Raw genomic sequence first — 26704 nt, 5'->3', positions numbered from 1 at the left:
GAAGGAAAGGAACTCAAAGACCCCTTTTCACTCTGAGCTGACAAAAGTTCAGGCGAGAGCCTAGAAGTAAATGCTCCAAATTTAAGAAAGATAAGAGCAATAGACAGTGCCTTCTAATGATGGAGAAGATGGACCTAGGTCTAGGGACCACCCTCCCCCCATACACACACACACACACACACTCAGACTCAACGAAGACAACACAGCCCTTAAATTGCAGATGCAGCTGTTCCAATCAGTCCGGCTTTTCTCTGTTGGCATGGCAACACTGTGTGTCCTGATTAATCTTTAGCCTCTTCCCCTTAAGCTGCAGTTATTCATCTTACAAGACAAGGAAGAGGAGAATTCAGCATTATTGATCTGTGGGATGTTTACCCTTCCATTTCTTATCTCCAGCATGGAGATTAGCTAGAAATCACCACCTTGGAGCTAAGGAATCTGAGTTACAAAAGTCAGACAGTGTCTTTAATATTAACTTGGGCCTTTCCCTGGAAATTAAGCATTTTTTTCCATTTCTATATTTGAATCTTTAACGGAAAAAAAATAGTTACTCTTTGTAATGACTCTGCCTTTCAATTCTCCAAAGAGAAGCATTTTTTTACTACTAATTAGAATACTCACAGCTAGCTAGTGGATTTGGTACTATAGCAAAGACTAAGATAATTCGGAATACAAAAGAGAATCTTGTTTGAGATTTGTGTTATTGTACAATTGGGCTGAGAGTTTAAAAAAATTGTCAAATACATTTATCTGACTTTATAAATAAAGAAAAGGGAATAAATCACTAGTCATCTTTGAGAGAAATGTCTGATGGTGAATCCACTAAGACACTAGGTTACATTGACCTTTCAAAACCTGGGAAATTTTTCAGATTTTTCAAACATTTTCAGAAGGAAAGGGGGATAAAAACAAGGAAACTTGGGAGCAGAGATATAGTACAGCAGATAATGTGCTAATCTTACACACAGCAGACTAAGGTTCCAACCTTGACAACCACTGAACCTGCCAGGAGTGATCCCTGAGCACAGAGGCAGATGTAAGCCCTAAGCACCACCAGTGCACCCCCTAAAACAAAAACAAACAAAAAACAAAGAAACTCTTCGAAATCCTAGAAGAAAAAGTAATAGTCTAAAAACTAACTCAACCAAAAAAAGAGCTTCCTATGCCTGATGTTACTGAAATCTGGGACATCTGATCCCTAACCTACAAGTCTCCTGGTTTATAGATCCAAATTAATTTACAATAGTTCAGTTTTATGACATAAAATATAAATTATGTGATCACACAAAATAATTTTTAGCTCATACTTGCAGATAGCTTTAATATTTCTCACGATTATAAAAGGAAATAGATTCCAACCTATCTTCACAAATATGAGGCCAAGGTCTGAATCTAATCTCTAGGCAAAATTTCATTGAACATAAAAGTAAGATAATATTAGGGAATTAAGATGGATCAAACTGTGCCCTATGATTCAATCATTTTAGAGACTGTGTGCTGTTGGCAGGAATAAGTATCATAAAGAAATTGGAGTAAGCTCTCTTTAGTCTGTTGTAAACCAGGCTTTGCCTTACAAAGGAAACGTAAAGAAGACATTCTGGAATTTCTGCAAGCAATATAGCTCAACTTTGAAAAGATTTTTATGATAGGAAAGATTAAAATGAACATGTCAAAAAAAGTAAACATTCTTTACTTAACTGAGAATCTAGAATGTGGTAACAAAAAAAGATGAACTCAGAAAGCACTGTTTTAATATTCCCAGCCCCCCCAAAAAATAGTAAAAATACTCATGCAGAGAGAAAAGTAAAGGAAATGGGAGACTATTGTATATTATTATAAGTGTATATTAAAAATATAATTCCCTTGGGTTGAAGAGATAGCACAGGGGGTATGACCTTGCATGAGGTCTGCCCAGGCTTGATCCCTGGCATCCCATATGGTCTCCTGAGCACCCCCAAGTAATTCCTGAGTGCAGAGGAGCAACACCTGAGTATCACCAGGTGTGGTCACAAAACAAACATAAAATCTCCTATTAAAAATTCTGATATTTGAGAATACAGTGGAAGGCAGCATTTTTAGTAATAATGGCAGAAATATCTTTATTTTTCATATTCTTTCAAAAAGTACATTCCTGAACCCTACACAGGAAGAAATCCTTCCATCCACCTTCTCTTGAGATTCCTGGTTGGATCCAAACGGATGGAAAACTGCTCCAGGATCAGAAAGTAATAGCATCTCCTTCAAGTTCAATGTCCGCCACAGTGTCACCAGCTGCTCCAGAAGTGAGTTGGGCTAGCTGTATGTGATGAGGACGGGTGCATGTCCCAGCCTTCATCAGTCAGAGAAAGCAGAGTTCCCAGGGTCAAAGTGCTCTGTCTTGTTCTCTTAAACACACGATAGGTGTTTTCCACTTATATTTTCATATGATACTATTCTCCATAGGAGACACCAAATCCTAAGTGTACATACTCCTTGGTATTTTGGTTCGTTTTTTTGGCTACACCTGGCGATGCTCAGGGGCTACTCATGGCTCTGTATTCAGGAATCATTTCTGACAGTTCTCGAAGGATCATATGGGATGCCGAGAATTGAACTGAAGTTCAGCCTTGTGCAAGAAAAACAACCTACCCACTGTACTGTTGCTCTGGCCCCTCAATGCACCTACTTTTAAGTGTTTTACACACGTACACACACAGATACGCACATACACGTGTGCACACACACATAAATGGTCCAACCACCATAACAAATAATATATATATGTGTATATATATATACATATGTAAATATATATATATATACAAAGAATATAATTAGTGCATTCTCCATTGCTGGACTTTCAGATAATTAAAGGCTCACTTATTAAAAGCATCCCACACTAAGGGCCTTTACGTGGCAGAGCTCCTAATGTTCTGACACCTTCTGGAAAGTCCATTTCCTCCAGTTTGCCAGCCGCTTCTAAGCCTCCACCACTTCTCTTTTCTCTGATTTCTCAAGAGATTTTTTTTCTCTCCAAAGCTTTTCCCATGCTTCTCACTTTCCCATGAAAATACAAGCCTTTCATAGGCATACCAAGCCAATCAGATGCAATCTCAGTGGGCTTACTATAATCTTTGAGTATACAACTCTGCTCAAATGTTTTCATCACTTACTACTCAGTGGTTTTCTTCAGGGTGAATAATTTTTACATTAATTTTGAAGCTTGAGGAAAGAAGGATGTTGATTTTTGAATAATCTAGTCTGCCATAATACCACTTTATTTAACATTCATTTAAATGTATTATTATACACACCTTAAGTTACACTTTAGGTCTTTAAATTCAACCCTAATGTCATATCAACTTTATACTCTCAATACACACATATACACACAAATACATATATGCTAAACTCCAACAACAACATAGTTTATGTATAAGATAAATACAAAACATTTATTTTTAACCAAGATATCAAGCAGAAATGTATGCCAGTACTTGCTTATACAAGTAAAATAATCTAAAATGGAGCTGTCACTTTACAGTTTTAAATTAATTAAAAAATATAAATCACTGAATAGTACTTACTGTTGCATAATAATTTTTATACATGGGCATTTTTAGCAACTTTGTCAAGTAATCTTCTAGCTGTTTCTGTAATACAAATATTTTAAAGAATAAATAACATTACCATACTTACAAGAATTCTCAACAGTTAGTGACAATGATGTGATCATTATTACCTATTAATATCTGTTCATTATTATTATTACCTATTAACCCCTGTATATTATGCAATTATGCATATACTGTATAGCAATGCTAAATAGCATTAAGGCATTGTTTTCAAGGTACATTTGGTGTAAGTAACATTATTTAGTGTTACTTAATTTTTCACATACTTAAGTAGTTAAACAATTGCTGACGAGACTTTTAGTATGTATTCTTTAGATCTTCCGTAGTCATAAACAGAAGTCCTGATCATAGTAAGTAGTTGAAGTCATTAATCAGTCTTCTCAAAAACCTAAGTTTACCTGTTTCTATCACTAAATTTACTGGAATATATACTATAATTATTGATCACCTTTTAGAGCAAAAAAAAGATTTAAAAATTTTATACAAGGTGCACTCTAATTTCAAATATATTTCATATGGAAGTAGTTGTAATTGGTAAAGCACCAATTTTAAACTCACAGAATCATCACTTTCAACTGGTCTTATGAATTTTTGCACAGTGATCCCAAACTGTAGGAATGTTATGTATAGGTAGTTTAGAAGACACTTATATATTCCACATCCCTGAAAAAGACTTTAACCAAGATGACAACTACAAAAAAATAGATCAAACTTCTCTTCCAAAACATGAAAGTCTCTGATCGTAAAAAAAGAACAAAAGTTCATTTGTTCATTTTCAAATTTAAAAACTATCCAACCCAGCTTTCTCTACAACAGGCTCTCAGAGAAACATAGCCCCCAGATGCCAGTCTCCTCATCCAGGTTTCTGCACCCTTGCACTCTCTGTGCTCTGTCCATCTTCTCAGACCCTCACCGCCCCACTGAGAGTTGGGGATAAGTTTCTTATGTTTGAGAGAAGCTACAAGTACAAAGCAAACATCTGGAAAAATATAACTTCAAAAGATTACATATAGCACAGCGGTAGGGCATTTGCCTTGCATGAGGTCAACCCAGGTTTGATTCTTCTCCCGCTCTCAGAGAGCCTGTCAAGCTACCCAGAGTATCCTGCCTGCACAGCAGAGCCTGGCAAGCTACCCATGGCGTACTCGATATGCCAAAAACAGTAACAACAAGTCTCACAATGGGGACATTACTGGTGCCCACTTGAGCAAATCAATGAGCAACTGGACGATAGTGAGAGTGACATATCCAAACCCTGAAAAATGTGCCCAGCTCAGGGTGCCCCAGGTTTCTGTGGACAAGGCAACTTCTCCACACCCAACAAAATCCATATATACTTCTAAGAATTAGAGATCTTCTGCAATCTCGGGGTCAGAGAAGCCTGGGCAAGAAGGGACTGACAACTAGCCATGAGAAGCCTGGTTTAGAGAGAAGTTGCAGCCAAAACACCCGCCCATCCATATACTCTGGAGCTCTAAAATGTTGCAAAATTCATGTGCTAAGCCACAATAGCATGAAAAGACTTACCCTCTTACTAAAGTACTGTTCTCTATTCGTGTTTTCAGATGAGCTTGGAAAACTGGGCATGTCTCGAGGTTCCTCCCTTTTGACATTTTGTCTTCTGAATGTGTGTCTAAAACACACACAAACAAGAACAACAAAATTTGTTTGATTATCTGAACCATGACTCTCATATTTCATGAGAGGATCTACTATCAAAGAATCTGTTTAATTGAAAATATCTACCAACACCTAACCAATGAGATAAATGAAATGCTCTTTCTGTCCAGCTTGCCTATATTGGCATAACTCTATAACAAATTCTTCAACAGTTACCTTTTGGTGGGAAGGGGGATTCGGATGAAGGCTTTGTACTTGAGCAGTTCTCTGTGAAATTCTTGAAAGTGCTTGTATTTCCTCTTAACTTGCCACTTAAATTCCCCATGTGTTAATTCAATAGTGTAAAGATTGATACTTGCTACCTACAATGATAAATAAAAATTATTGATATTTTAAAAGCAATAAAAATTCCAGATAGTATTCATTGTTACCAATGAATACTATCAAAGTTAAATGTTAAACAACTGAAAAATGATTTTCAATCTGGTCAATATATTTTGTGTAAGTACTTAAGTAAAATTAATTAAAAGCAACTGGTTACAGTAAAAATATATTTATCCTATAATATATATAAAGCAAGCTAAATCATACTAAAAACGAACTCCCACAAATAACATTGATCCAAATACACAAATACACACACATACACAAACACACTATACCAGGTAAAGGCGACAAGGGGAGATGGCTTTAAATTAGCCATTAGGGGTTTTTACAAAATTATAAACAGAGAATATACACTAAGAACGATGGGGGGAAGCTGGAGAAAAAATACTGCATAAAACCCACTCCTTGCTGTTCATAATGATGTTAATTTTTCTCTAACATTTTTAAGGTCCATCCCAGTCTACAACATCTCTTGGTCTGAAGTACTTCCAGTGACCAGGAAGGAACAAGATCACCAGAGAGAAATAAGCAAAAGAGCTTGCAATATACAAATTATTCCTCAAAACTTTATCAAAATGGATCTTCATTAATACTTTTAAAACACATTAAAATGCAAATGGATGTTGTTGTCAGTGAATTATTACAATCAGAAATGCCAATAAAACTTGGGGACTGGAGAAATGGTATAATGAGTTTCAACTTGCCTTGCATGCAGCCAACCTGGATTCAATCCCCTGCACCTCATATGGCCCCCTGAGCACAGAGCCAGGAGAAAGCCTTGAGCACCACTGCATGCAGCCCCAAGCCAAACAAAGAAAAAACTTGGGGGATTAGGAGTTTTTATACAGTAGGTGATGTCAGGAACTAGAGGAATATTTATAAATAAACTTAAAAGAAGTTCCTAGTATGTATGTAAGAGGGAAGGAGAAAAAGATATGGTGGGAACTGTGTACTTCCTCGAGAACAGTGATTCTCGGGGAAGATGTAAGCACCCTAAGAGCTGGAAGCTGGACACAGGGAGAATTCAGTGTCTCCTACTGAGTTAGTTCATCCAGACTCTAATGTCAGCAACCCCAAGATGAATGTCAGGCATTAATGATATGTCATATTTTGGTAACTTCTAAAGCATGATCACTCCCCATAGGTGTAGAACATAAAACAAGAGCAGGCAAGTCAATGAAACTTGACCTGTAAGTTCATTGACAAATATACAAATAAACAAATACCACCATAAATCACTGAAAAATATACAAATATACAAATATCATCCTAAATTACTGACAAATCTGGGACTAATCTCATCTCTAGTCTGGATCCATGAAAGTTACTACAACCCAAAGTTGAAGAAGCCCCATTTTGGGGTTCAATGTTATATGCTACCTACCACCTTGGCCAACATTAAAGTGTTCTCCTGTTTCATACATCAGAAAAGTATAAAAAAAACTCGCAGAGGCTGGATACCTTGCATTCAAGTGAGATACTCAATTTAAGGTGAGAAACTCAATTTAAGATGAGAAACTCATTTTAAGACCAGAAAGATGATGCAACTTAAGAATGCCGCCACATTTTCCTGGGGTTTATTTTTCTCTTCGTAAGAAAATTGAACACTTACAAAACATTGCAAATGCCAAGTTTTATCCCTCATAACATAAACCTGTAACTTCTTAGCAACTAAGGCAGTGTGGTACAATAGAAATGTCCTGTCACACGTTCTTGAACGGTTAGAAAACCTATGATATAGCCGGCCAGCTATGAAGCTGCAACCAGCATTACATTTTTCAGACAAAATCCCAGCAGAATTACTAGAATTCTTTGGAACAGGAATCATTGGAAGAGTTTTACTAAAGGACAATCTTAGGAAGGTGTGACAGAGGCTAGGAAACCAGACAGGATGGTGACCTGCAGCTAGTAAGGGCAATCTCATCCTGAAGAGGAAAAACCAAGGACTGGAATTGGAAGGAAAGAGCCACAGGAGAAGGTTTGGGTCCAGGTAGAAAGGGGACAGGTTGCCTTTGGTCAAGGGATACAGGCAGGCCAGAGAGACCCCAATCAATCTGGGCCCTACTGGATGGCAAAGGCAAGGAAGCATGAAGGGCAGAGAACAGACTGGAGACAGGTAGAGAGAGGCCTGGAGGAGCAGGTGACAGCATCACTTAGAAAAGGGCATGGCAACCTCTGTCTCACTAGAATCTCAGGAGGGTAAGAACAAAGGTGCAACTTAAGTCATAAATTGGCACACAGTTGAGCTTAGAAATGAGAAAAAAAAGTGTCATTTTCATTTACGTGCAATCAGGCTTATCTTCCTCATACCAAATGTGCTTTAACTCAAAGGAACAAACAAAGGAAAGTTGCTGGTTTACTAGCATCCATATTAATCATTTTATCATTAATCATTATGAGTAATTTCATGCAGCCAACCTGGGTTCAATTCCTCCGTCCCTCTCAGAGAGCCCAGCAAGCTACCGAGAATATCTTGCGCACACGGCACAGCCTGGCAAGCTACCTGTGGCATATTCAATATGCCAAAAACAGTAACAAGAAGTCTCACAATGGAGACGTTACTGGTGCCCGTTTGAGCAAAGCGATGAACAATGGGACAACAATGCTACAATGCTACAGAGCTACAGTACCTCCTAGTAATATCTGCTATTATACAGTGTATGCTTGTATAGTATAGTATCTACTGATGTAATACAAGTATAGCACTAGCCATTATCATTGTTAAATTCTCATAACCAGGGGCCAGGAGATGCTTCAGAGGTTTGAGTGCCTTCTTTGTGAGCATGAGAACCTGAGTTCCACTCCTGGGTCCACCTCCCCTGGCAATTACGTTGTCTGAGCTTCCCTGGAGCTGCAAGGGAGGTCCAACCACACCACAGCAGTGAGCACTGCAACTTAACATGTGAAGCAAGCATGTGCACATCCCCCACCCAACATTGTTAGAGTGAATAGGGGAATATGTGCAAAACAAATCTGTACGGGGCAGACTCTGTCGGACCCGTTATACAGACAGGGGAATTAAGAGACAGCCAGGTTAAGTGATGTGCAGGAGATTCCAAGACACCAAGTGGAATTTACCATGCAGTCACACTCTGCAACCGCTGCATGAAATCCTGCATGCTGTTGCTTCTCGGTGAAAAGCAGGTGGGCAAAATAATGAGGCAAAGGCCACCTCAGAGCTGGATTGTGTTCAGTGGTGTGTCAGGAACACTGGCTCCCACTCATGGGGACTACCAATGGAGAAGGTCTGAGTACCAGGAGAGATCGGATGGAACTATAGGCAAAACCCTTGGGACTAAGAGAGAACTCTCCAGAAGTCACGGAGACAGGATAGCAAAGGCCATCTGGGCAGAGATTATCTGCCCTTCTGCTAATGCTGTGGCTGGAGATTAACGGGAAGGAACCCTGGGAAGGTGTGTTTCGCCAGCATGCCCTTCAGACTTCGTGAGTGTGGAGTCCAGGCAGCAACAGTGCCAGCACAGCTACACTCAGCTTCTCATATTCCAGTCATCCCAAAGGCTTCAGCTGTACCTGATAAACACCTGGGGATGAGGTGGAACAGTGGGGTGCCGGGAAGAAATAAGAAAGCAGAACAGACCATCAGAATACTCTCAGCAATTCAGCAATGGCATGGACCAGCCAGCAACCTTTGTGTTCATTTTTGTTGGTTTGTGTTGTGTGTGTGTGTGTGTGTGTTTTCAATTCAGGCATCACATTGTTTCCTTGGTGAACAAATTTTTGAAAAAAATTAACCTTCCCTTAGCCTTTGTCTGGCATTTTGGGTGGAATGACTGCTCCAAGAATCCAAACTAAACAGAAAACTAGAGGAAAGAAAGTGAATTATGAGAAGTACTTTGTAATATGTTAAACTTTGAATTTGTAAACTGACTTAAATGTGGAAATAAAGAAAGGGAGAGAATGAGGGGGCGGGTAGAGCAAGCATTTAGCATATAACAAGAATATGGAAGTGGGAAAACAAACAGAAGCCCCACCTAAAAGCATTCCTAACAGGAAGGGAAGGGGGCAGGCATCAATGTGTCCATTCATATGTATAGACACACCCATGGTGAGTCTACAGGGCTCACCCTGGTAGCAGATGTGAAGCGCTCCACTTCCAGAACTTGGGCTTTTATTGGACAGCCAGAGAGATAGGTCTGTATGTTCGGCTCCTTAAATCCTTGAGTCTCATAAATGGCAGAGAATGGGATGTACTCTATAAAACAAAGAAGCAAATAAAGTTACTGCAAGAAGGTATGGTATTCTCTTCGCTTGTCTTTTACAGACATCTCTTTACATAATAAGACTGTGTGAAAGCACGAAAACACAGCAAAGGAACCGACTCAAGCCCATGTGATGACACTTGCAAGAAAAATCGATCCTTGGCAGGTTGGAGCAAATGTGTGCTCTGCCCAGCAATCCCAATAAACTCGCCTCACTCAGCTTATCAGTCCTTACCTTCCTGTATCTTTGGATCATCAGGAGACAAATCATATTCCACCTCCTGTCCTTCAAAGTGGAGCTCTCGTGTGTCCAAATTTTCTATCAAATTACTCATGTCAGCAGCAATTTTCTGCAGCGCAGCAGTATTTACTCGTGGCTCATTTTTCAGTGACATGTTGGCTTCAAATGGAGGGACAAGCAAAGGGGCTGGAGAAGAAGAAAGAGGTTACAAAAACATTATTATGGACAAATAAAACCCTCTTCCATAGGCTAAATCCACTTTTGCATTACTCATTGGAGAGGCAAGTCAGCTAGTTCTATGTGAACCCCAGTTATCTCAACTGGTTCTCTTCCTAGCTTGTAAATTAATTTGGAGTGAGGTAATTAATCACAAACAAGAAAAAAGTGCCACATTGAATAAATGCCAACATTTCTCTCATCCAACTGTATGATCTAGTATCAGTGAGAAGGGACTCAAGGAGGATAGGTTTTAGAATAGATATTGCAAGAAAGAAGTTGATTCTTAACTAATAAATACAGAGGAGAGCCTGAAAGAGCACAACAGATAGGATGTTTGCCTTGCATACAGCCAACCTGGGTCCCTGAGCCTCACCAGGAGTAATCCTTGAGTGCAGATCCAGGAGTAAGCCCTGAACACAACTGGGCATGACGCCCAAACAAAAAGGTAGAGGGGGAAATATATAACAACACAAATTTTAATAATTTCTAATTTAAAAGTAGAGCATTTTGTAATAATTTTATTAAGGAGATTTCACAGATGTTTTTATGATATTACACTCTTTATACATTTTCTCTGTAGGTGACAAGCATTATTTATCTTTGTGAGATAGGATATTTGGGCCAAGACTGTACCTAAGCTACCATGATGCATGGTTTTTGAGAGGCAATTGATTGGTGTACCTACTTTGAAAGACACCAAAGTGTGAGAATTATACTTATCTCCTTTTTAAAGGAAACTGGTTCTATTTCATTTCGACATTTAATAACACAAGTCGTTGCACATCAGTACCCAGGGAAGAAGAGTTCATATAGATTTTATTTCTCACTTAAAATATTGAACTTTAAGCCTTGGGCCTTGACATCAGAGTTGGATAAAAAAATCTGTATTGCTTGACATAATCTCTATGATATAACCAGGCCATAAAACAAATGTGTATTCATACCTGCTACTCTTCCATATGTGTTCACTTATGACAACAAATGATAATCACTGAGAATCCACCACCCACCCACTGCTGTGGGAGCAAATAAGATTATTTATAAAGATAAATAAAGCTCCCTGTATTTAAGGAGCACTCGATGTGGGTGAAGGAAATCAGTTACACAACATCAAATTCATCCCTACCCTCCTCCAAAACATACACTTCCCCCAAATGGTACAGACTGTAAGGGAGACTTAGTTGGGCTCTTTCAAAAGTGTATATGACATGAAGAACAGGGGTTCAGAGGAAAATGATTGGAGACAGCTCAAAGTTAGAAACTCAACAAGTAACTTAACAAGTCTTAAAACCTGTACTATTATGCCTGGTAGAAGAAAATCTTGTTTGTAAATTCAAAAAAAGAGAGTAGAAGAAGTTAATTCTTGTTTGGAGGGAGATAAAATTAATATAATTAAGTTTTCAGTGAACAGTGTTAATCACTGATATTTCTACATTTGGGAGGTAAGGAAGCTTGGAGCCAAATATGTGGCTTGTTATTGTAGGAATAGATTAGTCGCCCATATATCACTTCCCTTCAACTTTCCCCTGTTTCTAATTTTTATTATGATAGTCGATGTGTACTGATTGAATAGTCTGCATCTGGCTTTGAGAGTCCTCCATATAAATTGTCATATTATAACATCAATAATGAATAATGAATATTTAAGGATGAGCTTGTTATACATCTTTCAAATCCCAGAAATTTTAGAAGTCTGAGACCTGGAGAGATTAGTTACCTAGGCCAATATTTTGGACAATTTGTCAAAGTTTATTCAGCTAAGCAATTAAAAGAAGAGATTAAATGCAATTGTCTCTTATCCAAAGGCTTTCCTTTATATTTTTTGTAGGTGTGCAAGTGCCTTTGTAATAGATGGAAGTGTTAGTAAAATATGAACCTGAGAGCAAGTTTCTTTAGATCCAAACTCAAATGGAAAGAAAATAAAATAAATTTCTTTTGCAGCTAAGCACCACAGGAAGGAGATATTTAAACTCTTAGTATGGGGATGTGGGTGGGGGAATTGATTTCCTTTTCTACAAGTTAAGGAAGCTGGACATCTCAGCATCGCCTTAACTAAAACCCTCATTATAGATAAAAGACACGAAAATATAAATTGTGCAGCTTCCCCAAATGTGGTTAACTTAAAATTTCTCCTAGCCCAAGAAATTAATCCAAGTAGATTTTCATAGGAATAAGAGAAGCTGGTAGTACAATGTCTTTTAACCTACACAATTTAACCAATGAATATTTAAGTTTCATAGATAACTCATTGCCCCTGGACACAATTAAAGTATTTCTTTCTTTCCCTATTAATTCAACAGATATTTACCAGATGTCAAAAATGGCCCAGGCATGTCATTACTTAAAGTAAAAGGTAATAAAAAACTTAGAAGAAATTAGACAAAGAAAAACTACAAATTTACATCATTTCATTGATGGTTATTAATCTGTAAGACCAGTGGGTATTTCCTATTGATTAGACATATTTGTTGACTTTGCCAACTTTTCTTAGTGTAGCAAAGAAAGAGTGACTTTTCTTTTGGAAAAACTGTTAATATTTAAAAAATAGGATAATGTCAAGATGTGCAGACACCAGATAAATCTACACACAGTAAGATAACTCAGATAAATAGTGTAGAACCACTGAATCGGGTAAAAGCAAAGATCTTATTTCAGATAGAAAGAGATGAAGCATATTAACTTCTGAAAAAAAAAGTGTGAGAAAATAAAAATAAAACTTCTTATCATTTATCTTCAAGTTTTTACAGTTACATTATTCAAAACTCACAACCATACTACCTGGTATTTATGATTATTCTGAAAGATACAGTTAAGTAACTTGTTCAAGGTCATGCAACTTGTGTCAGTGTTGTCTTTTACAAAGCAGATTTTACTGGCTCCAAAATCATGAACTTGGAGTCCTAAAGTGATTAAAGTGTCCTAAAGCTTCATTGAATATCTGTCCATGTGATTGACCGTCTATAAAGTGTAAGTTCCATAACAAGTACAAGTGTTCCCTACTGTAATCACTATATATTGGAAGGAACCACACTAGCTAGATAATAATTACAGATATAAAGACAACATATCCCAAAAAACTTCCCCAACTTTTTTTTTCAGTGTCAATGCCCCAGGCTTCACCAAAAAAAGTAGGCACTCTGACACTGAGTCATATCCTTAGCCCCTGAACATTTTCCTAGCATTTAAGGTTTAGTGCAAAAATGATAGTAGGTAGGAAAAGTAGACCCTTTTTCTGCATGCAGTTGACCAAGTTTGATCCAGGAGTAAGCCCTAAGTACCACTGGTTGTAGCCCCAAAAACAAGGAACAAAAGGTTTTTTTTTTCAAAAGGTAAAGCCCACTTTATTAACTGTTTTCACTAAATCAGAGGTGTTCAAAGATTTTTTCTACTTTAGGACACTTTTTTTTTTCTTTTTGGGTCACACCCGGTGATGCACAGGGGTTACTCCTGGCTTTGCACTCAGGAATTACTGCTTGGGAGACTATATGGTATTCTGGGAATCGAACCCGGGTTGGCTGTGTGCAAGGCAAATGCCCTACCCGCTGTACTATTGCTCCAGCCCCAAGAAAGAAAAAGTTTTAGGATTCAAGGTACTTTATTTATTTTTTAGTTTGGGGCCACACCGACTGTGCTCAGGACATATTCCTGGCTCTGTCAGAAATAGCGGGGCTTAAGGTACCATATGGGGTGTCATGTACAAGGTAAGTACTATACCTGCTGTACTATCTCTCCGACCCACAAATTCTTTTGTAAAATTGTGTGGAGCTCCATGGGGCCTTAAGGTTTGTACATGTGCTCATAATTTTGTGATTCTACCATCTATAAATGGAAAATGAACCAAACTGCTTGTTCAGCAAGGTCTTCACTAATGTATATGGTTGCTTTTTGTTGACTTTTCATTAACAATTTTATTACTGATTTCACTCTTGAAACTGTAAGGCCATCTATGTGCCTATGTTGTCAACTCTTAACTGATTCACCAATGTTTTCTTTCATCTAAAATAATGGTGGGCAAGCAGCTGCCAGTTACACCCTATCTTAACCAGCAAAGGGACAAGTCATCCAGTGTTCACATTTACATAATGAAGTTGATTTTTGTTAGCTCCTTATAAAATTATACTGCAAGATCATTATCTCTTTTGGTACCAAGAAGAGCTGGTGCTTATAGAGACAACAGCAGCTGTGTTTTATTTCTCTTGCTTCTGTATTCGGGAAATGAATGTTTGTTTGTTCATTTTAAATTCTGGTATTGAATATTAAAATTAAAAATCTTTGCAGAGAATGTTTAATTACCCCATTATTCAATGGTTAAATCAGAGCAATCTAGAATTTCCTTCCAATCTCAATTTTCAATAAGATTAAGAAATATAACAAAGGGAGCAGATATTTTCCTATCTATGTGGTATGCAATAATTACTACCTTAGACAAAATAATATTGGTTATAACTATCATATTAAAATTATAGTAAGTTCATAAATATTTGCCGCATTATATGTGTATTATATGCCAGCACAGTTTAAAGAGATTAGTCACATATCTCACTGAATCTTTACAATATAAACTTGGCCCATTGTTGCTTCCTGTTTTAATGAGAAGTTTAGAGTGTGTGGGAAACTCTAGAACATAAGCAATGGAATTGGACCACCCAGCTTGAGCTGACTCAGAAGTCCAACTACTTTCACCAGTCAAAGGCAAAACCGGGGGTGGTGAGAGGGATGGATACCGAAAGACATTTACTCCTGCCTTTAAACATTCGTAGCAAAATAATTCAAAAAAGCAGTAACAACAAAAAAAATAAACAATCATTAACTGTGACTTCTTGTGTTTTCCTTTTCAACTATAATATGCAAGATTCCCTATATTTTTGACATTATTGTGTTTACCAAGAAAAATAAACTCAATAAATGCTTAATACCCACCCATACAATATAATATATAAATGTGAAGTAAATAAAACTTAAATCATTTAAAAAAAACTCAGCCACAATTATTTTTTACTTTCCCACTTTATTATGTTGAAACTAATTGGCAGAGTCTTATCATATAACCTTCCTAAATACATTATATGACAGATGTGCTCAAAACTGACTTGATGCTCCCTGAAATGCCAAAATCATAAATATGATTCAGTACTAAATATGTAAATTGCCAAATAAACAATTTTGGAGTTTAGATGATTTTGAATAAATGTTTTGAGAAATTAATACATATAAAAATGATGACCCTTGATGTTAACTTGGGACATTTATCTGAAAAAAAGTATCAGTTCCACAAATACCAATGGTGGGCTTATTATGCACTATGGACAGTGCTATAGGAGACAGGCCAAGTGACAGAGATTCTTTCCATCCCAATTATCAGCTTCTAGGATTTCAGGGTCTGCCCTGTGATATGGAACTAGTGCTGCTTATATTTCCTACCTGTGGAAGTTAAATGGAGTCAGTATGATTATGCTCACTTTGCTATGAAAAGTTAGCCCAGGTGAGTAATATTCATTTAATAATAGAATTCAAAGGACTGAGCACAAGCTTTACATGTGGGAGACTCAGGATATAACTATTCCTCAGGTACTACAGAGAATGATGCTCAAACAGAGCTGGGAGTAGTCACTGACCATTGGTGGATAGATGCCCTGCACCCCCTCCACTCCAGGTAAATAAATCAAAGGGAAACCCTGACAAAAACTCTTTTAGATGAGTTTCTTCACTTCAGTAGTTTTCAAGGCTGACAGGCTAAGAACAAATTCTACCTTTTATTTCTTGCTTTAGACTCACCCAAACAAACATGCCATATAGCAACTAACTTTCTGGCCGGGTTACTCTGAGAATAAGGCCTGAGTGATGAACTGGTCCCATGAAATCTGTAAACCTCCCCCAGTAAAATCAGTCACTGAAGGCACTAACCAGTAGTAGGCTTCAGTTAACGCTCCTCTTCTCCCTGGTCTTGGTCTCAGTCCTGCTCTTCCGGTAAGACGCATATCACTACTAAAGCATTTCTATCCACTCAGGAACCCCTGTCCCCTTCGGAATCCTGTCCCCTTCATAACTTTGTTATAGCCGCTGGACCTCCAGTCCCATAAAACAAAGGACCATACCGCACACGTAATAAGTTGCATGTATTTTCACAGGTTCATGGTATCCCTTCAAAATCCTGTCTACAGAGCTGCAATCAGGTATTCATGTGCCAACATGTCATCTTCCCACTACTTTGGGGCACTGCTGGATGGGAGTGGCAGGGGAGTAAGAGCCTGTCTGCCTCCAACACCTCGCTGAGTACTACTGTATGAATATTTGGTGGGCTAAATGACAATCAGCCAGCAGTCCACAGTGAAACCACTGGTCTGCAGGTGAATGAGTGGATGCCACAGAGAGTATTCCCTTCACACACTAGCAACTCTCAGATGCTGAAGGAATACCTAGCAACCATGTGCAAGGCTTTTACGAGGGCTTCTCATACTTCATCCCAAGGTGTTCATCACAACTATGCTGTGAAAATAACTGTCCCAGTGTGGCAAAATCCAAACATCAGCAAACCAACATCAGCAGACTCCTGCTGACTGTAAAGCACACGCCTGTTCTGCTGCTCTCTTCTAGATGCATCCAGGAGACAAAAAAAATATGTGCTCTGGCCGTGGAACCAAGGTCCTTTGACCTGCGCTCTCACATACAACCTTTGAACCCAGGCTTGTTATTCTGTTGATTCCAAGAAAAAGGACTTTGAGTTCCCAGCACTAACCTCCTCTAAGTTTCCTATCTAATCTAATCCTCAAGTTCCCAGAGCCCAGCAATCTTCCAGTTTCTTAGGCGCTTTGCTGGCTTCAAATCAAAGTTTTTTCTTGGCCCATCACTAACACTGTTTTTATCCCCTGTGGAGTCAAGAAACATTGGTGTTTAATCATCTGCATTCACTGTATCTTTACAGCAGGAGTTGGGAAACCTCCTTGTCTCTGTTCTCTAGCTAAAAAAGTAAGTAAATAAATAAATGAATAAATTGCATGAAGCAATTTTTTATCACAAATGTCTTTTTTCCCCAATTCTCATGATTTTCCCCTAAAGCCTTTGACCTCCTTGGATGGCCTGTTTTCTACCATGAGCTTTCTTACTCATTTCCTCTGACATGACCCAGGGGTTAAGTATTCTCTGTCATAAAACTGGCTTCTTCTAGTTTATCTCAATCATAATTCTGAATTCAAACAGATGTTTTATTTCCAGGAGAAAATAAGAGTTAAGGGAAATTGATATCTATTTCAAGTGTGGGTAGATAGAAAAACCAGTCTTTCACCTAATGATATTTGGGCCAAATACTAAAGGCATATTATCAATATAGCTTCTAATCCTCACCACAGTATCATGCAGAATGAAGAATGTAGCACCACAGGAGTTTAGTGAGGCTGCACAATTTGACATGGCAGAGCTGGATGCTAAAGGGCAGTTACACTACCTCTCATCTAATGGGTGAATTATACATAAACAGAATAAATACTTTTCCAGGTTAGCATTAATTTCCATTAAAATTACCGTAGCACTGTCACACTGTCACATTATTCCATTGTTCATCGATTTGCTGGCGTGGGCACCAGTTACGTCTCCATTGTGAGACTTGCTGTTACTGTTTTTGGCGTATCAATACACCTTGGGTAGCTTGCCAGGCTCTGCCATGCAGGCATAATACTCTCAGTAGCTTGCCAGGCTCTCTGAGAGGGGAGGAGGAATCGAACCAGGGTGGGCCACGTGCAAGGCAAATGCCCTACCCGCTGTGCCATCACTCCATACCTGCTATCACTCCAGTCCAAAATTACCATAAGAAAAAAGAAATCACTGGTTCAGAATAGATCACTTTAAGCATATCCAGCTTTTGATAAGAACACATGCTGATAAATCATGTTTTTTATTTTATCGTTTCCATTAGAATGGCTTCTTTGTCCTAAAAATGATCATCACACCATATGTTGGCAATCATTTGACTAGAAGAAACTCAACCCTTCTCATAGATGTTATTATTTAATTCTTTGTAACTGTCTAAAATTCCACGATTCATTTTACTTTCACTTCTCTCCCAGGGAGTGGGAAAACAACCTTCTTCAGTGTGTGTGCAAGGCGCAGAGAGCGTTTCCAATGATAACCCGTGAATTTTACCTATGAGAAGAATGAAACTGCAAGCCACAAGGGAAAGTCCTCCAGACCCTCTCCAGGGCTGGTGAGTTTCCTAGTTTTATCAGAACTGCTGATACACATATCAGAAATTTGGTGCTTTTATTTTTTTCTTTTTGGGTCACACCTGGCAATGCACAGGGATTACTCCTGCCTCTGCACTCAGGAATCACCCCTGGCAGTGCTCAGAGGACCATATGGGATGCTGGGAATTGAACCCGAGTCAGTAGCATGCAATGCAAACGCCCTACCTGCTGTACTATTGCTCCAGTCCCTGGTTTTTTTTTTTTACCACCTATGTTATTACCCCCCAAATTAAAAGTTTGTTGAAGCAGCAGGAGACCATGGAAGATATTTGGTTTTGAGCCAAATAATATGGAATCTGAATTTCCTTATGCTGAAATAATTTATGTCTCAGCTAAGTGAATGGTTATAGTAGATCCATTGTAGGATAACATTGCCACAGGTAGCTTAGGTTTATTTGGGTTACTCCCATCACAGTGCTCCCATTCCTCTGTGTTTATTTGTAACTTCTTTCTTTGTGCTCTGTTGATTTGACACTTTGCTTTCCTCTTCTCCTTAAGTCCTTTGCATAGTTTGTTCAGAGAAAAGTTCTTTTTATATGGGCACAGGAAGACAGTAGTAAATGATATGCTTTGTTATGTGGGAGTCATTTGACTCTAAATGATACTTTCCTCCTGGGCATCTGTTCTCTCCACCTAATCCTCAGCTGCCCTTACTTCCTAGCACCCCCAAAAGCGGGTCCCAAGGAGGGACTTGGATGAACCCAGGGCAAGCAGTGAGCTATGTGCTACTGTGCCATCGAGAAGGGCCTGGCGAAAGTGCCTAACGCTTGACTATAAGTGGACAAATGCTGTCAATGATCCAAAAAGTAATAACTAGATTCAGACTCTGTTAGGGTTAGGAATGTTTAATCTGGCCTGAGAGCTTTAGTCTGAGTCTGTGGCAAGATGTTCCCAGGAGAGCTGCCCTACAAGCCTCAATGTATCTCTTACTGTGTCCATACAAAAATAGCTAGCAATAGCACAGCGGGTAAGGGCATTTGCCTTGCATGCGGCTGACCCGAGTTCGATCCCCAGCATCCCATATGGTCCCCTGAGCACCGCCAGGAGTCATTCCTGAGTGCAGAGCCAGAAGTAATGCCTGAGCATCGCCAGGTGTGACCCAGAAAGAAAAAAAAAAAGAAAAAAAAAAGATGTTGAGTGAGTTTTTTGTACCAGAAAGGAGAAAAACACCTTAAGAGGTATTTTGCCTGAGGGTAGTCAGGAAGGGCTTTGGAATACCTAAATGGTGTTTCCTTTAAGTCCCTGGGCTCTCAGGAAGGGCTTTCTTATGTTGATTTTGCTGGGTATAGCTGGGGCCCAGAGAGACAAGTAAGGGTGGAGAGACTAGTGAAGAAGGAGGAGAATCCAGAGAGTTGGGAGAGGAATGCTTCTTTCTAGGTTGGAAGAGAAGAGGTCAGAGTCAGAATCCAGAAAGGAGAGAGAGCCCACACTGAGAGATGGAGCATGGAGAGGTGAGCGGGAGAGACGGGGGAGACGGGAATGAGGGGCAGTGTGAGACTAGAATGGGGAGCTCAGAGAGACTGGAAGAGGCTCGTGGAGAGAATGGAATAAACAGCAACTGACCAACCAACCAGCTTGCACCTCATTTCCTCTTCAGTCTGCCCCATGGGCTGGGCTGCCCCGCTGGGTGAGTAGCCCAGGACCACCCCTGAACCCAGGCACCAATAGGGAGAGCCGCCGGGGCTCTCCCCCGATGCGATGCCCTGGCAGAGTTCATTTACCATGCATAAATAATGTTAGTTTTTCAGTTTTTCTTTTGACCTCAGTAATTGTTAGCTATAGGACCTTTGGCCCAAATCTACATCATCACTGTCATCACTGTCATCCCATTGCTCATCAATTTGCTCGAGCGGGCACCAGTAACATCTCCATTATGAGACTTCTTGTCACTGTTTTTGGCATATCGAATACGCCGCAGGTAGCTTGCCAGGCTCTGCCGTGTGGGTGAGATACTCTCCGTAGCTTGCGGGGCTCTCTGAGACGGGCGGAAATCAAACCCGGGTCAGCTGCGTGCAAGGCAAACAGCCTGCCCACTGTGCTATCGCTCCAGCCACAAATCTACATATCCACACAAAAATTAAGTTCCCTCCTGAGCATAGGAATTAACAGCCATAGTTGTATTCTATGGTGGTCTGGTATTTCCCACCAAACTTCTATGAAAGTCTAGAAACAAAATCTAAGCAAAAGCCCCTTTCCTCTACAGAGCATTACTGAATAAAATGGTAATCATTTTTTTGAAAAATCTTTAAAAATAAACTCAGGGGCCAAAGAGATAGTGCAGCAGACAAGGAACTTGCCTTGCAAGTGGCCAAACCGATGGTCCCCTAAGAACTGTCAGGTGTGGCCTTAAGACTCTCCAAAATTATAAAAATTTTAAAAGCAATCAAAGCAGAGGCAGCAGCAATAAAAACAGTAATAAAAAAGGCCTCCATTTCCCCAAAGAACGAAGATATAAATAAGGTCTGAGGAGATAGAACAAGGGTCAAGAGTACAAGTGATAGGTGCACAAAGACCTGAGTTCAACTCCCAGCACCACATAGACTCCTGAGCACTGCCAGGAGTTCCCTGATGACCCTGGCACTGCTGGCCATGGACAGCATCTCACCTAACAAAACCCAACATTGAATTACCTGGCCTGGTCCCAGGTCCTCCAGCTGCTTAGAAGGTCCCTGCCACGCCCCCAGAATAAAAACAAATTTAAGTGAAATGGATCTATTGGTGTGATGGCTAGGGGCCCAGAGGACTTTAATCTTGAATACAAAATAAGGGATTAGTTTTATCCCCAAGTGACAATTAGGACACATGATCACAGGACAGTGGGTACAGGGACCTGGAAGGGGAACCAGCAAAAAAAATAAAAGGGAAAAAGAAAGAAAAAAAAAAACCTTGAACCTCAAAGCATCACATTCTCTTTTTAAAAGAGACAAGAAAAAAAAAAAAAACTATGCCTAGCAGGCCTAGGGGAAACCGGAATAAAACTGCAGTGTCTATAAAATTGGAAATAGCTATCTAGAAGGATCAAAACATCCAGTTGTTAGTAATGGAAGTACAGTTTCTGTTAGATCAGCCATCCCATAGAAAACAACTATAAATTCAAAATAAAAATAATAACTTCCTGTGGACGGAAATAGTAGACCAGTGACGAAGGCACACTTGAACCAGTTTGATCCCTGGCACCACATGGCCCATAAAGCATCACCATGTATGACCTGGAGGGCCCAAGAAATGCCAGTGTGACCCTGGTCACCCCAGACACTGCAGGCCGAAACTGTGCCTCATCCTCATTCCTATAAATTAACCTCTGGCTCGGACAGGGCTTTATTGGCTGTGTTTTACCAGCAGTGGGTCCTGGTGTTTACCCCAGGCCTTCCTTAGCACACTTAGGTGGCCCCTAAGTGGTTTGTTTGCACAAACAAGCACAAATAAAACAAAAACAAATAAAACCCAGCTGAACCCAAGCCCTGGGAGAGAAAACAAACTGAGTCCTGGTGTTTGAGTCTCAGAGTAATTGGCCTGGCTGAATCTTCTCCCTCTTCTATGAGAGACCGGCAGAGCGTTCAGTTGTGTCCCAGAGGCAAAGTTGGTAGCAGGGATGGACAGAGGGCATGAATAGTAGGAGAGAGTGACCCTGATGAAGAGTGGCATTGTGAATCACTCCTTGGAGACTGTCTCCACCTACCCCCACTGTTGACATTAAGTGGTAATCAATGGAGTTTTCAATCTCCTATAAAATATTCCCTTTTAGATACACACGTCACAGAAACAAAGAATTTCAACACAAAAACCACAGTGCCAAGTGCAAAAAAAGGCAAAGTAGTTAACTCAGATGGATAAGCAGGAAATTTTTTCAGGCATTCTCTGTAAAAATAAGATGAAATTCCTCAAAGGAAGCAAGTCTCCAGAGGGCAGATATAAAGGTACATCCTTGGAGGAAGTAACCAAGAATGGAGATCCATCACAACAAATTGTACTAAAAGCAATCTACAGTGTCAATGCAATCAATTCCTGTCAAACACCAATGGTATCTTTCAAGAAACATAACACAAAGTCCAAAATATTTAACCACAAAGGACCCCAACTAGACAAAGCAAGTCTGAGAGCAATATTAAAAAAAAAAAAGTAAGTAAAAGCACCATGCTGTATAACTTCAAATTAGTACAAAGCAATAGTAATTTAAAGCACGGTGTTGGAGCAAAAAACAGACACACAGACCAATGAAGTACAACAGAAAGTCCAAAATTGATGAAGATTTAAATATTTAATTAGTAATAAAGACAAGCCCATAAAATTAAGGGGGAAAAAAAGACTCTTCAACAAATGATACTAAAAAAAACTTAATGAAGAAAGAGACAGAGAGAGAGAAGAAGGAAGGAAGGAAGGAAGGAAGGAAGGAAGGAAGGAAGGAAGGAAGGAAGGAAGGAAGGAAGGAAGGAAGGAAGGAAGGAAGGAAGGAAGGAAGGAAGGAAGGGATGGAGGGAGGAAGGGAGGAAGGGAGGAAGGGAGGAAGGAAGGAAATTTGATCACTATTAAACTCCAAACAGAAACTCAAAGGCCAGAGAGATAGTATAGGTGTTAAGGCTCTTACTTAGCATGCAACTGATCGGATTTAAAACTGCAGCAACATTAAGTGATCCCTGAGCACAGAGTCAAGACTAAGCCAAGAAGATCACCAAGTGGACCCCCAAACCAAAAAGAACAAACAAAAATTAAATCAAAATTGTTTAAAGACATATTAGTTAAGACTGTAAGATCCATGTATATCTAAACTATAAAATACATAATAGGTATATTCCCCAGTCCCACCAGGAATGTTAACTGAGCACTGCTGGATATGACCAAAAACAAATAAAAATATATAGAAGAAAAGACAAGAATACTCTAAGGACCTTGAGATCAGAGACATAAATATAAACTTAACTCCCAAAGTAAGAGCAACAAAAGTAAGAATAAACAAATGGGACTACATAAGATTTTAAAGCTTCACACAACAAAAGAAACTGCTACATAAAACAAATACAAAATGTAACCTAGCAAATAAGAGAAGATACCTGACAAAGGGCTGGAGCGATAGCACAGTGGTTGGGCTTTCGCCTTTCACGTGGCCAACCCGTGTTCGATTCCTCCGCCCCTCTTGGAGAGCCCGGCAAGCTACTGAGAGTATGGAGCCCGCTCGGCAGAGCCTGGCAAGCTACCCGTGCATATTGGATATGCCAAAAACAGTAACAATAAGTCTCTCAATGAGAGACGTTACTGATGCCCGCTTGAACAAATCGATGAGCAACGAGATGACCTGACAAGAGTTTAATTCACCCACCTAAACAACCAAAATGCAAAGCAATTTTTAAAAACAGGCAAAAGCCATAAATACATACTTTGCTTAAAAAGGTATATAGATGGACCATGGATGCAAAATGCTCAATATCACTTATTAAGGAAATGCAAACAAAAACAATAGATATCTCACCAATGAGAATGGCCTATATCCAAAATATTGGGAACAAGTGTTGGCAAGAATGTGGAAAAAAAAATTCTGTTTTACTGTTAGTGGAAATGTAGGTTGATTGGTACAGTCACAGGGGAAGATGATAATGGAGATTTCTTTCAAAAATTTCAATGCAGGACTAGAGCAATAGCACAGCGGATAGGGCGTTTGCCTTGCACGCGGCCAACCTGGGTTCGATTCCCAGAACCCCATATGGCAGGCACAGCACTTTTTACTCTCTCTCTCCTTTTGGGTGTTATGGTTTGCAATACAGGTAGTAAATGGCCATCTTGTATGGTCTATCATGTTTGGTCTATCATCATGTTTGGTACTTTCAGCACACATCTCCCATCCCGAGCAAACCCTCTAAGCATCATTCACTTAGCATTCCCTTCTCCATCCCAGCTGGTTTTCTCCCAACATATAAGGCCAACTTCCAAACCATGGAATGATCCTCCTAGCCCTTATCTCTATTGTCCTTGGATGTTAGTCTCCCATACTGTAACTTTATATTCCACAAACAAATGCAGTCATTCTATGTCTGTCCCTCTCTTTCTGACTCATTTCACTTAGCATGATACTCTCCATGTTGATTCACTTATATGCAAATTTTATGATTTCATCTTTTCTAACAGCTGCATAGTATTCCATTGTATGGATGTACCAAAGTTTCTTTAACCAGTCATCTGTTCTCGGGCACTCAAGTTTTTTTCCAGATTCTGGCTATTGTAAATAGTGCTACAATAACATACAAGTGCAGATGTCATTTCTACTGCATTTTTTTGCATCTCCAGGATATATTCTCAGAAGGGTATTGCTGGGTCAAATGGGAGCTCAATTTCTAGATTTTTGAGAAATGTCTATATTGTTTTCCAAAAAGGCGGAACCAGTCAGCATTCCCACCAGCAGTAAAGGAGAGTCCCCTCTTTCCCAGATTCACATCCATGTCAACACCAGTTGCTTTTGTTTTTTTGGATGTGTGCCAGTATCTGTGGTGTGAGATGATATCTCATTGTTGTTTTGATCTGCATCTCCCTGATGATTAGTGATGACAAGTATTTTTTTTCATGTACCTTTTGGTTATTTGAATTTCTTCTTTGAGAAAGTTTCTGTTCATTTCATTACCCCATTTTCTGATGGGATTGGATGTTTTCTTCTTGTAGAGTTCAACTAGTGCCTTGTATATCCTTGATATTAACCCCTTATCAGATGGGTATTGGGTGAATATCCTTTTCCATTCTATAGACTGTCTTTGTATTCTGGTCACTGTTTCTTTGAAAGTGCAGAAGCTTCTTAGTTTAAGATACTCCCATTTGTTTATCTGTTTCTACTTGCTTGGTCAATGGCCTTTTGTCTTTGACGATACCTTTAGCTTCAATGTCATGAAAGGTTTTGCCAATCTTTTCTTCAATGTGCCTTATGGATTCTACACAGAAAGCATTTGAAAAGATCCAGTACCCATTTATGATGAAAACACTCAGCAAAATGGGAATTTAAGGAACTTTCCTCAATATAGTCAAAGCCATTTACCAAAAGCCCATGGCAAATGTTATCCTCAATGGGAAAACTAAAAGCCTTTCACCTATGATTCAGGGACAAGACAAGGATGCCCACTCTCATCACTTCTATTCAATATAGTACTGGAAGTACTTGTCATAGCAGTTAGGCAAGAAAAAGATTTTAAGGGCATCCAGATAGGAAGGGAAGAAATCAAGCTCTCACTTTTTGCAGATGACATGATACTATATTTAGAAAACCTGAAAGCCTCTACCAAGAAAGTCCTAGAAACAAAGACATATAGTAAAGTCATGGGCTATAAAGTCAATACCCAAAATATGCAAATAATGAGAGCAAAGAAAGTAATATGAAAATAACAATCCCGTTCACAGTCATGCCTTAGAAAACTAAATACCTCAGGATCAGCTTAAGGATCTGTAAAGGACCTCTACAAAGAAAACTATGAAACATTATTTCGAGAAATAGAAGAGGACACGAGGAAATGTAAACACATGCTCTGCTCATGGATTCAGAGAATTAGCATTGTCAAAATTGCAATACTCCCCAAAGCATTATAAAGATTCAAACGTGATCCCTATAAAAGTACCCATGACATTATGCAAAGAAAATTGATCAAACACTCCTGAAATTCATATGGAACAACAAAGCACCCATGAATAGCTAAAGCATTCTTGGGGAAAAAAAGATGGGAGGTATCACTTTGCCCAAAATCAATCTGTACTACAAAATGGTAGTAATTAAAACAGCAGCATGATATTGGAACAAAGACAGATCCACAGTGGAATTGGGTTGAATATCCTTATGCACACCCTCAAATATATGATCATCTAATCTAATTCCTAACAAGGAATATAAAGTGAAGCAGAGGAAAGCTTAGGAAAAATGGGCTCAGACCTCTACCTAACACCGTCAAAAGTCAGATCAAAATGGATTAAAGACCTCAAAGTCTCTTCTTAAAGGAACATTACTGAACCCAAACTTCCTATAAGATACCAATCACAAAGAAATTCTGAGATGAGCACATTAGCAGAATAATATTTTAAAGCAAGTTATAGCATCTTCTAGAACAAATGAAAAATGTGTATTTTATGAACAAACACATGGAAAATTATATGCAGAAAAGAAATTAAGAAAATTTACTGATGGGCTTAATAGCAAATTAAGCA

General features: G+C 39.1%; 1 protein-coding gene across 2 annotated transcripts in view; it reads right to left on the bottom strand.

Annotated features, from left to right (window-relative positions):
- PLD1 (phospholipase D1) overlaps positions 1 to 26704 on the bottom strand; it is a 288369-nt gene that overhangs the window by 172026 nt on the left and 89639 nt on the right. For both annotated transcript variants that reach the window (XM_055127575.1, XM_055127576.1), the window contains 5 exons: positions 10077 to 10268; positions 9707 to 9834; positions 5451 to 5596; positions 5142 to 5247; positions 3567 to 3632 (listed from right to left, as the gene is read on the bottom strand). In XM_055127575.1, the coding sequence (XP_054983550.1) occupies positions 3567 to 3632; positions 5142 to 5247; positions 5451 to 5596; positions 9707 to 9834; positions 10077 to 10236 (606 nt within the window). In that variant the 5' untranslated portion in view covers positions 10237 to 10268. The remainder of the gene's footprint in view (positions 1 to 3566; positions 3633 to 5141; positions 5248 to 5450; positions 5597 to 9706; positions 9835 to 10076; positions 10269 to 26704) is intronic.

This window comes from Sorex araneus, chromosome 2 (assembly GCF_027595985.1).
Source record: "Sorex araneus isolate mSorAra2 chromosome 2, mSorAra2.pri, whole genome shotgun sequence".
In the NCBI taxonomy this organism is placed as follows: Eukaryota; Metazoa; Chordata; class Mammalia; order Eulipotyphla; family Soricidae; genus Sorex; species Sorex araneus.
This window is presented reverse-complemented; position numbering and strand designations above follow the sequence as displayed.